Source organism: Nerophis ophidion, linkage group LG09, assembly GCF_033978795.1.
Source record: "Nerophis ophidion isolate RoL-2023_Sa linkage group LG09, RoL_Noph_v1.0, whole genome shotgun sequence".
Classification (NCBI taxonomy): Eukaryota; Metazoa; Chordata; class Actinopteri; order Syngnathiformes; family Syngnathidae; genus Nerophis; species Nerophis ophidion.
In genome coordinates, this window is record NC_084619.1 from 37,392,769 (window position 1) to 37,406,868 (window position 14,100).

At 43.0% G+C, this 14,100-nt stretch overlaps 1 protein-coding gene across 3 annotated transcripts in view; it reads left to right on the forward strand.

Moving 5' to 3' along the window:
* Positions 1 to 14,100, forward strand: part of plekhh2 (pleckstrin homology domain containing, family H (with MyTH4 domain) member 2) — a 102,906-nt gene that overhangs the window by 29,354 nt on the left and 59,452 nt on the right. For all 3 annotated transcript variants that reach the window (XM_061910923.1, XM_061910922.1, XM_061910924.1), the window contains 4 exons: positions 8,312 to 8,374; positions 8,454 to 8,603; positions 8,810 to 8,893; positions 8,968 to 9,049. In XM_061910923.1, the coding sequence (XP_061766907.1) occupies positions 8,312 to 8,374; positions 8,454 to 8,603; positions 8,810 to 8,893; positions 8,968 to 9,049 (379 nt within the window). The remainder of the gene's footprint in view (positions 1 to 8,311; positions 8,375 to 8,453; positions 8,604 to 8,809; positions 8,894 to 8,967; positions 9,050 to 14,100) is intronic.

Sequence of the window (14,100 nt, forward strand, 5' to 3'; positions counted from 1 at the left end):
TGATACACGTGTGTACTTATCGTTGTGGCCAATGAGTGCATATAATAGTACAAAGTGACATCTCTATCCGTTGAGGCTTTTAGTGGGCATATTTTGGAGACAGTATCTTCCAAATGTGACGGTCGAGCCTATTCAGCCCTCAGCCTGGATATGACTGTAGGTCATGTAATGAAGGGGATGTGGGTCGTAGCTTCTGAGAAAGAGGCTTTGTGAGCTGGCTGTGGACGGAGGTATAACTGGAGTTCAGGAGGAGGTTGGACACAAAGCGGCAGTTGTGGAATTCCAGGAATGGAAGTCAATTTAGAGCTTGGATCTGAACAGGGAATCGACTTTAGACGTGACAGCATACTTAAGAGAGGTTAAAGAGGGTGTGGGAGAGGTGACAGGTCATATTTGTATGTAGACTACACTCAACAGGTCTCATACTAGATGTGCGTATATTTCCTGTAACCTTGAATGAAACCTGTGTTAAACCAACTTCTTGGTAATCTGACTTTAGCTGCACAGCATATGACACATTTCTCCCATATAGAACTTGGAGAACAGAATACAAAAAGCCAAACACACGATTGTACAGTATGGCTGGTGTGTGCGTGTATGTATATAAGATTTTGCGTGTGTTGTTGTCTCCAGTTACTCATGCCTTGTAATTAGCATGCTGTTCTCTGCCAGATGTTATATGTGTTATTTTGAGACATGTGTGGCTTGTGGTACAGTGCAGAGAGCGAGAGGAAGATTCAGTGTTGGAAAATCTGAGTTATAATTACCGTTTTCATGACTGCTAAAGACCAATAGAATAATGATCTTTGTATCTAATATTAAATTTACTTTTCAAAATGATAAATGGGATCTTCATTCTTGCTTTACATACCCTAAATAACAACCAGTTAAAAAGTTACCCACTTCCGAGGCTAAGGCTTAATGCAAACAGTGACATAATCTCATAAACCTGAGTTTTTAGAAATGGTTTCTTTAAAATCATACTGAACCAACATGTGACTATGGCTGCAGAAAAGAACGGTTGTCTCCAGAGAAGGCTTGGTTTGTGGAAACTGAATGGCTTTGATAGGGTGTGGCTGCTTCTTGATTGGAGGGAGTTTAGTTTGCTGGCCTCTGCAATAGGGCAGAAGCGGAGTAAAAGCTGGAGCTTAGCCATACCAGCCTCAACTGTCCACAATGCTTCTGAATACAGTAGTGTCTCTGCTGTTGAGCTGCTAGTTGAATACTCCTGATTCATAACATGTGTACCAAGAGCTCTACTGGAAACTTATGCTGTGCTTAACACCAATGATGTGTGGTAAAGTTCATGGCTGTTGTGGTAATGACTTGTTTTTTAAACAGATTTTTTACTTCACAATTGCATTAAAGACATTGCACAAGCTGTAAAAAGTCATGGTGTGTATTAAAGGTTTATTCAAACCTATTGGTGACAAGAAAACAACACTCATTAGGGTGGTGCGATATAGACCATATTTTTAGGTGTCTAGAGGCAGGAACCCAGGATGCAAGGCAGAAATGTTGAAAAAATGTAAAGTACAACTAAGGTAAAAAGTCTGGGAATAAACCAAGTAGTCCAAAACAAAAAGCAAAACAGCATTACCTAGAAAAAGGTAACAAAAATATGGCATAAAGCCAGATAAAAGTTGCAAACAAAAACTAGAAACAAAATAGAGACGAGGGAACAAGAAGTCAGGAGTATCAAGACATCTAATAGTATAGGGCGTTATAGCTCGGTTGGTAGAGCGGCTGTGTCAGTAACTTGAGGGTTGCAGGTTCAATCCCCGCTTCCGCCATCCTAGTCACTGTCGTTGTGTCCTTGAGCAAGACACTTCACCCACCTGCTCCCAGTGCCACCTACTCTTGTTTAAATGTAACTTAGATATTGGGTTTCACTAGTGAATCATAGTTTCACTATTTCTCTAGTGACTCACTATGAGTCAGCCAATCCAGAGGTACCCCCCCTATGTCCACTCAATGTTGCAGAGTCTTGTCAACCAAGACAGCTCCACAGCATCCAGAGCCTTAAGGAACTCCGGGCGAATATCATCCACCTCGGGGGTGGATCTCATCCACCCCGGGGGCCTTGCCACTGAGGAGCTTTTTAACTACATCGGCAACCTCAGCCCCACAAATAGGAGAGCCCACCATAGAATCCCCAGGCGCTGCTTTCTCATAGGAAGACGTTCTGGTAGGATTGAGGAGGTCTTCGAAGTATTCCCTCCACCTATCCACAACATCCGCAGTCGAGGTCAGCAGAACACTATCCCCACCAGACATGGTGTTGACATTGCACAGCATCCCTTTCCTGAGGCGGCGGATGGTGGTCCAGAATCGCTTCTACAGTAAGCTGTCCGGAAGTCGTTTTGCACGGCTTCCCCGAACTACTCCCATTCCCGAGTTTTTGCCTCCGCGACCGCTGAAGCCGCACACCACTTTGCCTGCCTGTCGGTACATGTCTGCTGCCTCCGGAGTCCCATGAGCCAAAAGAGCCCAATTGGATTCTTTCTTTAGCTTGACGGCATCTCTCACCGCTGTTGTCCACATGCGGGTTCTAGGATTACCGCCACGACAGGCACCAACCACCTTGCGGCCACAGCTCCAATCGGCCGCCTCGACAATAGAGGTACGGAACATTGTCCACTCGGACTCAATGCCCAGCACCTCCCTCGTGACATGTTCAAAGTTCTTCCAAAGGAAGGAATTGAAACTTTCTCTGACAGACGTTCCCATCAGACCCTCACAATCCGTTTGGGCCTGCCAAGTCTGTCCGGCATCCTACCCCACTATCGCAGCCAACTCACCAGCGCCGCCCCTCTCTTCACCTGAGTGTACAAAACATGAGACCGCAAATCCGATGACACAACTACAAAGACGATCATGGAACTGCGACCTAGGGTGTCTTGGTGCCAAGTGCACATATGGACACCCTTATGTTTGAACATGGTGTTTGTTATTGACAATCTGTGACAAGCACAAAAGTCCAATAACAAAACACCACTTGGGTTCAGATCCGGACGGCCATTCTTCCCAATCACGCCTCTCCAGGTTTCACTGTCATTGCCAACATGAGCATTGAAGTCCCCCAGTAGAACAAGGGAATCACCCGGGGGAGCACTCTCGAGTACTCCCTCGATTGAATCCAAAAAGGGTGGGTACTCTAAGCTGCTGTTTGGCGTGTAAGCGCAAACAGCGGCTTTGCATAGTAGAGTTTTAACTTGCACTTACAGATGTAGCGACCAACTATAGTTACTGACAGTGGTTTTATGCAGTGTTCCTGAGCCCATGTGGTGATATTCTTTACACACTGACGTTGGTTTTTGATGCAGTACCGCCTGAGGGATCAAAATTCCTTAATATCATCGCTTACGTGCAGTGATTTCTCCAGATTCTCTGAACTTTTTGATGATTTTACGGATCCTATATGGTAAAATCCCTAAATTCCGTGCAATAGCTCGTTGAGAAATGTTGTTCTAAAAATGTTCGACAATTTGCTTACAAAGTGGTGACCCTCACCCCATCCTTGTTTGTGAATTACTTAGCATTTCATGTAAGCTGCTTTTATACCCAGTCATAGCACCCACCTGTTTCCAATTAGCCTGCACACCTGTGGGATGTTGCAAATAAGTGTTTGATGAGCATTCCTCAACTTTATCAGTATTTATTGTCACCTTTCCCAATTTCTTTGTCATGTGTTGCTGGTATCAAATTCTAAAGTTAACGATTATTTGCAAAAAAAAAATGTTTATCAGTTTGAACATCAAATATGTTGTCTTTGTAGCATATTCAATTGAATATGGGTTGAAAATGATTTGCAAATCATTATATTTCGTTTAGATTTACATGTAACACAATTTCCCAACTCATATGGAAACAGGGTTTGTACATACAAATGCACATACATACTCACATACACACAATTACATACATATATATACACATTGATACATACATACGCGCACACATTGGTACTTACCCACATACATAGGTACCTACGCTCCAACATACATACACAAATACAATACATACATATACAGGGCTCGAATTTAACCACGGCAAACGCCGCAACTGCTGTGACTGCCCTCGTCATAGACGTCATGCCCTAAAAACGGGTTGACGTCATTTTCCCTCGCTTCCCACCCTCCGTTTAAGAGCGCACTACTGTGTTTACATGGAGACGGGTGTGGAGAATATGGAGACAGACTTACTTCTGCCCACACTAAAAGTATACAGCAAAGGAGAAAACTATTTGATGTTGCTTTTATTTTCTCAATACAGCGATCATCACTTGTTTATCTGCTGTGACAGAGTTAATGACGTGAGGAAACACAGAGCAGGTGATTTGTCGTGAACATTGTCACAACTTTTTTTAGACAGTCTTTAGTTTGTTTACTGGGATGTTGACTCCTCCTTTATTTAACTGCAAACTGTATCATTGTTCAAATAATATCAATATTAGCCAAAATTATTTGTCATCTCCTCGAATTGAACGCAGGCTCTGAAGATTGTGTATTCGATGTGTGAGGTGTCACTCCTCTTTATTTTTGTTAGCCAAACTGTTATACTGATACGAGGTGTTGAAGAAGAACAAAGCTTGTTTATTTGACTTTATCTTCATTAGCCAAACTTATTTTTGTATTATTTTGATACCAAAAAGTAAACAACTGTTTTTTTTACATTACTTGTGTGTTTGCCATGACATATTTCAGCTGAAACTCTTTATGGATATGTCCCAATATAGCATCTATATGTACATATAAATGTACATACCTTAAATAAATAATAAAAAATAAACTCTCTATCAAAATGTAAAAATAGAGATAAAGGCATCATGTAATGACAAAAAGCTGACAAGTTGATATTATTAAAGAATTTTAAAAAACTAATATTTTTCTTTAGCTCAATGGATAATGTTTATCTATACTCTTTTTATTAGACATTACAAATGACATGAACAGTTCTCTCCCCAACACTGCTTTACCTAACAATCAGTAATCATGATTTCAATATCAATATCAATATCAAAAGCACAACCAAGCTACTTGTGGCGGCTGACAAAACAACCAACTTTTACAAAGTGGACACAACAAAATACAACAACCTGCTTGAACAGAACATTACCAAATCTTATATAAAAGCACCACCTAGCACAATACAAGCAATAAATACAGAGGACAAGAACATTGCCACAAAGCTCAGCATCGCCAACAAAATGGACATTTTGGCCAGCAGAGAGGCGTTCATCACACTGAAAGACCACAACCCAATTTTGCAAACAGACCAACATGTCGGTTGATAAACCCAGCCAAATCCAAAATCTGCAAAGTAAGCAAACAAATCCTGGACAGAATTAACAACAAAATCACCAACACTTCCCAGCTCAACCAATGGAAAAACACAACAACCGTAATAAACTAATTCAACAACATAAGCGACAAGGAGCAACACCGATTAATTTGCTTCTACATTGAGGAATTTTACCCCTCAATCAGCAGGGAACTACTGAACAAAGCACTGGATATTTCCTCAAAATACGACAACATCACCATGGACAAAAAGAATATCATAAACCACGCTAAGAACTCAATACTCACGCACCAAAAGCAACCTTGGCAAAAGACCACTAGACCATTCAACGTAACAATGGGAAGTTATGACGGGGCCGAAACATGAGAACTAGTAGGAAACGTCCTACTCTCGCAACTCACAAAATTAGGAATAATCATTAGACTATACAGAGACGAGGGACTGGCCGCTTCAAATGCAAGACCGAGAGCTTTGGAAAACATCAAAAAAGAAATATGCCGCATCTTCAAAAACAACGGACTAAAAATCACAATTGTGGCAAACAAACACACTGTAAACTTCCTGGATGTAACACTCAACCTGAACAATAACACTTACCGGCCATTTACAAAGCCCGACACCACATAACAATATGTACACCGCGACAGCAATCACCCCCCGGTCACAACCAGGAAAATCCCAGCCGGCATCAACAGGAGACTGTCACCCTGTCATCAGACAGGGAATAATTCAACCAAGCAACACCTCCATACCAGATATCACTCAACGAAAATGGATACCAATTCACCCTCCAATGCGACCCACCAGTAACTAAAACAAGCAATAAGAGGGAGCAGGACAATATACTCTGGTATATATTGTCATCTAAGCAACGTTATCATGGACGCCCCTGCTTATTTTAGCAAGACAAGTGTTACAACAGCGTGGCTTTGTAAAAAAAGAGTGCGGGTACTTTCCTGGCCCTCCTGCAGTCCAGATCTGTCTCCCATCGAAAATGTTTGGCGCATTATGAAGCGTAAAATACGACAGCGGAGACCTCGGACTGTTGAACGACTGAAGCTCTACATAAAACAAGAATGGGAAAGAATTCCACTTTCAAAGCTTAAACAATTAGTTTCCTCAGTTCCCAAACGTTTATTGAGTGTTGGTAAAAAGAAAAGGTGATGTAACACAGTGGTGAACATGCGCTTTCCCAACAACTTTGGCACGTGTTGCAGCCATGAAATTCTAAGTTAATTATTATTTGCAAAAAAAAAAAAAAGTTTATGGTTTGAACATCAAATATCTTGTCTTTGTTGTGCATTCAATTGAATATGGGTTGAAAAGGATTTGCAAATCATTGTATTCCGTTTATATTTACATTTGACACAATTTCTCAACTCATATGGAAACAAGGTTTGTATATATATTTGTAGCTATATATATACATTTGTGTATATATATATATATATTTATATATATATATATATATATATATACATACATTTACACACACAAAAATATGCATGCATGCTTTAGAGCCCCTGCCTTGAAAAAAAATTATGTTTGCCTTGGTGCCCTAAAATTTGAGCCCTCCTTTAAGGCAACACTTGCCTTGACCTTAAAAAGTTAAAATTTGAGGCCTGCATATACACATTATGCATATAATCACGTTTCATCAAACATACAGTATATTATTGTTCCCATAGGTGAAACTGGGTAACATGGCACACTGACAAAGCTTAACCTATTGTTACTATAACAATCTACAAGTTTAATACATTTCACTTCTCTTTCTTCCCCTCCATTTATCTGCTTTCTTTTGTAATTCAAGTTATCATTACATATATGTATTGTTTCATTTGAAACAATTGTACTAATGATAATAGACGTAATTATTGTTATTATTCATTATCAACAGGGCTATTCTATTAATATTTGTATTGCTCCATTGTAGTGTAATGATATTCTTTGCGATCACTTTTCGTATCACACTTGTGCATATTATTATATTTGCTGATGCTGTTCTGTTTTTGTTGTTGTTGTTATTATTTTTGTTGTTGTTGTTGTTATTGTTGTTGTTTCCCTGCCTTATCCCTCTCTTGTCCCCGCAATTTCCCCCTCTGTCTTCCTTTTTCTCTCTTTCTATCCCCTCCTGTTCTGGTCCAGTTGCGCCAAACATGAAATAAACCCATTTAATGAAGTCAGATACAAATAAGGCAACAAGGAAATTATCCCACACTTTTCTTTTGTAAAGTAAATTTGTACAGCAGATATGGACATCTACATCAACAATATGATTTGCCTGAGTAGCTGGACAGGACAAAAAAAGGATAATGCCTGATTGAATACATAAATAAATTAATCGGTTTATCTTCTGGTAACTAGTCAAATACATTTTGTTAAACATAAATGTTATTTTACAGATGGAGTTATTTGTAGAGGGATTTATCGGCAAAATAAGTAAATTGCCTTGACCTGTGTTGTTAACTGCCTTTTGCAAGTAGTTTTACATTATTTACAGCACAATGTACAAAGAAGAGAAAGACATTGAGAATGTGAATAATAGGCAAAATTCCAAAACTTGACTGTGTACATCAGTCCTTCTCCAATAGAAGGGCGGGTTCCCCTCGGGGAGCGCGGTGTGATGCCAGGGAGGCCGTTAACTTGGGCAACATTGTTTTTTTGCCGTACCAGAATATGATGAAGCGTATGGAGCATTTGGTTTCATTGTAACCTCGTTGGGAGACAAAGAAAGACTGGTGTGTTTTTTCCTGTAATGTTAATAAGCTATGCCGAGGTATAGTTATAACAATATTATAGATAATTATACTATTTATGGTCATGGTGGAGAGTTGGGTGGTAGGGGACAAATATTTACTTCTTCCTGGGGGCGGGGGGGACGTAACAAAAAATATAACATCCATATGTAAGCATGTTTTGCTATAACAGCCTGGGAGAGAATAGAGTAGCTTTAGGTTTGAAGACATAAGAGTAAACAGCAGTCTATTTTATGGTGTCTTCACAGATTCAACAACTGGAAAGGCAGGTGACCGAGTCAGAAAAACGAGCTTTTACCGCTCAACAGCAGGTAAGTCATAGGACAACCGCATATTACCTTAAAGATTGTGGCCATGTGTTTGTATGTTTTAACATATGTACAACTTCAGTTGCAATGGACGGAGGACAAGCTGAAGGCTCCAGACGGTCAGTCTGAAAACTCAGAGAAGCTTTTATTTCAGCGCTGCCATGAGCTACAAGCTTTAGTGCAGGAAAAAGAAAGCATCATCAACCATCTTGAACAGCAACTTGAAGTGCAGGTAACATCGTATTTTACATTTTAGCCTGCAAATCTCCATAAAATGCACACTTTCAAAAACAAATATAACGGTTTGAAAATATATGTCTCATATCTTTCCTAAATAATGTGGAATACTTTTTTACTTCATTTGAGTGTCTGTTTTATGAACAGCGGCTGATGTTTGCACTCTACCTTCATGACATGTGCTTTGTTTTCTTGAAAAAGACACAGTCAAGGCTTCAAGATGCCAAGACAGTGGAAGAGAAAGCCGCTAAAATCAAGGAATGGGTGATGCTGAAGTTGTCAGAGGTGAGAAAAATGTCTTTTGATTTTTCAAAAGTAAGGAATAGACTGCCTCCACCTAAAATGTGTTTCTTCCTCAGTTTGAGGTGGAGAATGCTGCTCTAAGAGAAACCAACAAGCAACAGGACACTCAAATTATGGAGTTACAGAAGAAAATAGAAGGTAAGTCAGTTAAAACCACTGCCTTGGATAAGTGCTTTCCTAACTTCCTATCACGTTCTGTGGTTTATTTTTGCTCCACTAAGAGATATTCAGTTTAATTCATTTTTTTTGTTCCCAATTCATTTGTGCAAGTGTATGGCTGACATAATGGGGACTGTTTGCATGAGGGGTTAAGCCAGAGCAATCTTTCTGTAAATATGTGCTTTGGAGTTTACCTTTCGTAATTATATGACTGTTTGTTTTTTTCTTCTCTTCTCAAACCATGTGCTTTCCGGTGGCAATCTCATAAATCTTATGAACTCAAAAGTTTGGAATGTTTTTGTGACAGTCTTCCGGCCATCACCGTGTGGGATGCCAGGACCATGGACGTACGACACCTCGTAGCAGGGTTGACATACATTTATTCTTTCAATAAAGTCATCTTTGTGTCCCAATCGGGCGCGCCACTTTCTAGCGCGCCCTTGGCTGCTCGTCTTTGCGCACCTTTCGGTGGACGGGTGTTGCGTCTTCCGCGGGGGCTCATGTCTTCTTAGGTCTCTCGTTGCTCGTGTCGTTGCCGTGGTTTCCTCCTCCGTACTCCCTGCCGATCATGCCCCCTTCGCCTCTCTTATGATCTCGCAGCAGATGGAGAGATTGTGAGCAGGTGTGTGTTGTACACACCTGACTGAAATTGCCGCTCTCGTGCCGCTCCGCATGCGTCACGCCTCTCCTCGCCGCCGCATGCCCCGCCTCCTGGCCTCCCTCTTGGCCAAGGCTGTCTCTCTCAGCCCGCTGTCGGCCCGTCGGCTGCGTCTCTCCACAGTTTTCAAATAATATTCATAAATCGACTCTTTTTATAGTGAAGAGCATACACAAACTTTAAAGCTTCTAAATACAGTTGTTAACATTATTAAAAACCTCCTAAACATGAAATGTAGTATATTTACATGTAGTCACTTTTACACTTGTTTTATCCATCAATCCATCCATTTCTACCGCTTATCCCGTTCGGGGTCGCCAGGGGGTGCTGGAGCCTATCTCAGCGGCATTCGGGCAGTAGGCGGGGTACACCCCGGACAAGTCCAATAAATACTAAAATACTTCGTCATATCCTGGGTAATTCCTCACCGTTGAAACTGGGCTTTGAAGTTCTAAAACCATTGTACTAATTAGGGAACATACTAAATTATATTGCTTAGTATCGTATCAGAGGCATCAGCATTTGTTTGTTTATGAGCCCAAACTGGCTGCAAAGAAAGAAAAAACCTCTTTTGTGACCTTCGACATTTCGTCTATTGCTGCATAAAAAGGAAGTCTGGGAGGAGATTTGAAATGTGTTCATCATGCTGTTAACTGTTTAAAGAGCATCACAAACTATCTCTAACAAAGACAACACATTGTTATGATCCGCTACCCGGATCATATTATGTTTAGATTTTTGAGTTTGTTTGTGCACTTCTCAGTTGGTTTCCATAGCTACGTATTGTTTTCACCTGCCGCTTGTTCCGGACGCACACCTGTTTTTGTGATTACTGTCATTATTTAGCCTGCCTTCTCCCGTCAGTCTATCTTGCTTCCTAATTTGTTACACGCAACAAGTGACGACTTCTGTTCCCGGTTCAGTTTATGCTAGCTTCCATGCTAAGCTCTATTTGTTTTCTAGCTCCCAGGGTAGTTCTGTTAGTTTTGACAAAGTCGGTTTTATTTCTTAATGAATCATTTTTCCTACCTGCAAGCTTTGTCCGAAGCCCCACTGCATCCTAGGGTGAACAAAACCCGCATCACCATGCGACCTACTCGTCATAGTAGGAAGCAAGCAAGAAGAAGTTCTCTCGCTGCGGACATTTCGGAGTTTGATGAAGGTACGGAGATGGTCCTCCGAGCGATAGAGGCAGAGACGCTCCGCTGTGCGCCAGGTGAAGACATGATTTGGGGACCTGGAGGGTTTCTGGTCCCGGTCGACTCCATCTGGCCCGGTGATGTCCGCTCCCAGCAAACTCGCACGCGTCAGCGAAGGCGGAAGTCGCACAGGAAGGCTTCATCTCGTGACAGAGACGCTCCAAGCCCACAATCCTTCCCTCCGGAACATAGCCAGCCACAAGCAGCCCGGTCTTCCTCCCAGCCGATGTTTGATAATTATTCCAGCTCCCATTTTGCCAAACATTTCACTGAATAAGTTATCAGTCAGCTGGAGACCGTCGCGGATTACGTCATTCCGTTGACGCCCCCCGATGATGTCACCCCGTCCACGTTTGATTACGTCAGAGACGAAAAAAAAAAAATTTAATTCTGTAAATTTTGTCTCTCAGTCAGTTCCAAATGACTTTAATACTAAAATCAAACAATATCAGGACATTTTTATTAATTGCAGGTCTAAACAATGGATGTCCGCTAACTTTTTGCAACTCAACGCCAAAAAAACGGAAATGCTGATTATCGGTCCTGCTAGACACCGACCTCTATTTAATAATACAACTGTAACATTTGACAACCAGCCAATTAAACAAGGCGACTCGGTAAAGAATCTGGGTATTATCTTCGACCCAACTCTCTCCTTTGAGTCACACATTAAAAGCGTTACTAACTTGTGTGATGACTGTATTATGTTGATAGTATATATTTGTACCATGAATTGATTAACGTGGACCCCGACTTAAACAAGTTGAAAAACTTATTCGGGTGTTACCATTTAGTGGTCAATTGTACGGAATATGTACTGTACTGTGCAATCTACTAATAAAAGTATCAATCAATCAATCAAAAACGGCCTTCTTTCATCTCCGTAATAAAATGTGCTCCATTTTGTCCACTAACGATGCTGAGATGATTATCCATGCGTTTCTTACGTCTCGTCTTGATTACTGTAATGTATTATTTTCAGGTCTCCCCATGTCTAGCATTAAACGATTACAGTTGGTACAAAATGCGGCTGCTAGACTTTTGACAAGAACAAGAAAGTTTGATCATATTACGCCTATACTGGCTCACCTGCACTGGCTTCCTGTGCACTTAAGATGTGACTTTAAGGTTTAACTACTTACGTATAAAATACTGCACGGTCTAGCTCCATCCTATCTTGCCGATTGTATTGTACCATATGTCCCGGCAAGAAATCTGCGTTCAAAGGACTCCAGCTTATTAGTGATTCCTAAAGCCCAAAAAAAGTCTGCGGGCTATAGAGCGTTTTCCGTTCGGGCTCCAGTACTCTGGAATGCCCTCCCGGTAACAGTTCAAGATGCTATCTCAGTAGAAGCATTTAAGTCTCACCTTAAAACTCATTTGTATACTCTAGCCTTTAAATATACCTCCTTTTTAGACCAGTTGATCTGCCGCTTCTTTTCTTTTTCTCCTCTGTCCCCCCCCTCCGTTGTGGAGGGGGTCCGGTCCGATGGCCATGGATGAATTACTGGCTGTCCAGAGTCGGGACCCAGGATGGACCGCTCGTCGGGACCCAGGATGAACTGCTCGCCTGTGTATCGGTTGGGGACATCTCTGCGCTGCTGATCCGACTCTGCTTGGGATGGTTTCCTGTGGACGGGACTCTCGCTGCTGTCTTGGATCCGCTTTGAACTGAACTCTCGCGGCTGTGTTGGATCCACTATGGATTGAACTTTCACAGTATCAAGTTAGACCCGCTCGACATCCATTGCTTTCGGTCCCCTAGAGGTTCTCATAGTCATCATTGTCACCGACGTTCCACTGGGTGTGAGTTCTCCTTGCCCACTGGGTGTGAGTTTTGCTTGCCCTTATGTGGGTTCTTCCGAGGATGTCGTAGTGGTTTGTACAGCCCTTTGAGACACTTGTGATTTAGGGCTATATAAATAAACATTGATTGATTGATTGATTGATTGATTGATAGTCAATCCCAGTCACCTGAATTTCGGACTCGTCCCTAAGGACTCAAGCCCCGCCCACGTCAGTGGCCTTTCCCTCTCTTACTCCCAATCAACCTCAGGTGGGGGCTGGGAGAAGAGTTTTTGGACAATCGAGAGGGGAGGGGTCTACCCCCCTCCTGACCTCCTTCCATCCACCCTTAAAGGCAATCCCAGACCACAGGGAGCGCGTCTGGTATCCGCTTCTAGCACAGCTGCGCCCAGCCAAGCCGCAATCTCTGGTGCGGCCACCACCCCTAGTCTTTTGGACAGCCAAGGTGCAACCTCCGGTGAGGCCACCACCACTAGTCTTTCGACCCGCCAAGCTTCAACCTCCGGCTAGGCCACCAGCACCAATTCCAAGGCTACCACCAAGTCTGGTTTCCACACAAGCACCTGTTCCAAGTCTGGTTTCCACACCAGCACCTGCTCCAAGTCTGGTTTCCACATCAGCACCTGCCCCAAGTCTGGTTTCCGCAGCAGCACCGGCAGCAAGTCTGGTTCACACACCAGCACCTGATCCTAGTGTGGTTTCCACACCAGCACCTGATCCAAGTATAGTTTCCACACCAGCACCTGATCCAAGTCTGGTTTCCACACCAGCACCTGCTCCAAGGCTGGTTCCCACACCAGCACCTGCTCCAAGGCTGGATCCCACACCAGCATCTGCTCCAAGGCTGGATCCCACACCAGCATCTGCTCCAAAGCTGGGCCCACACCAGCACCTGCTCCAAGGCTGGAGCCCACACCAGCACCTGCTTCCACGACGACGACCCCGCCTCCTGCTTCCACGGCGACGACGACGCCGCTTCCTGTTTCCACGACGACGTCACAGCGACCCCGAGCTGGCCTGCTGCGCAAGCAGCAATCAGGGGCCTGCAGGCGGCCCTCTCAGAGGTCAGTGTATGGACGCCAGTGGCGCAAACAGCAGCGACACACAAGACTTTATCTTAGAATTCTCCGGCTGCTCAACTTCTGGCGCCACTCACACCCACCTTCTCGGCGGCCACCGATGTGGCCTTTTCGAGGTCGCCCGCCTCGACAATTGAGGCGGCAGCGTTCCATTCGCCGCCGCCACCTGACTTGTCCCTGGTGGATTTGGGGACACGTGGCCTGGCGACCCTCCGCCATGTCCTCCCTCCGCCCTCCCTTGACTCATGAGCTGTCTTATAGTTGGGGGGGTTTTAAGTTTTTCTAGGG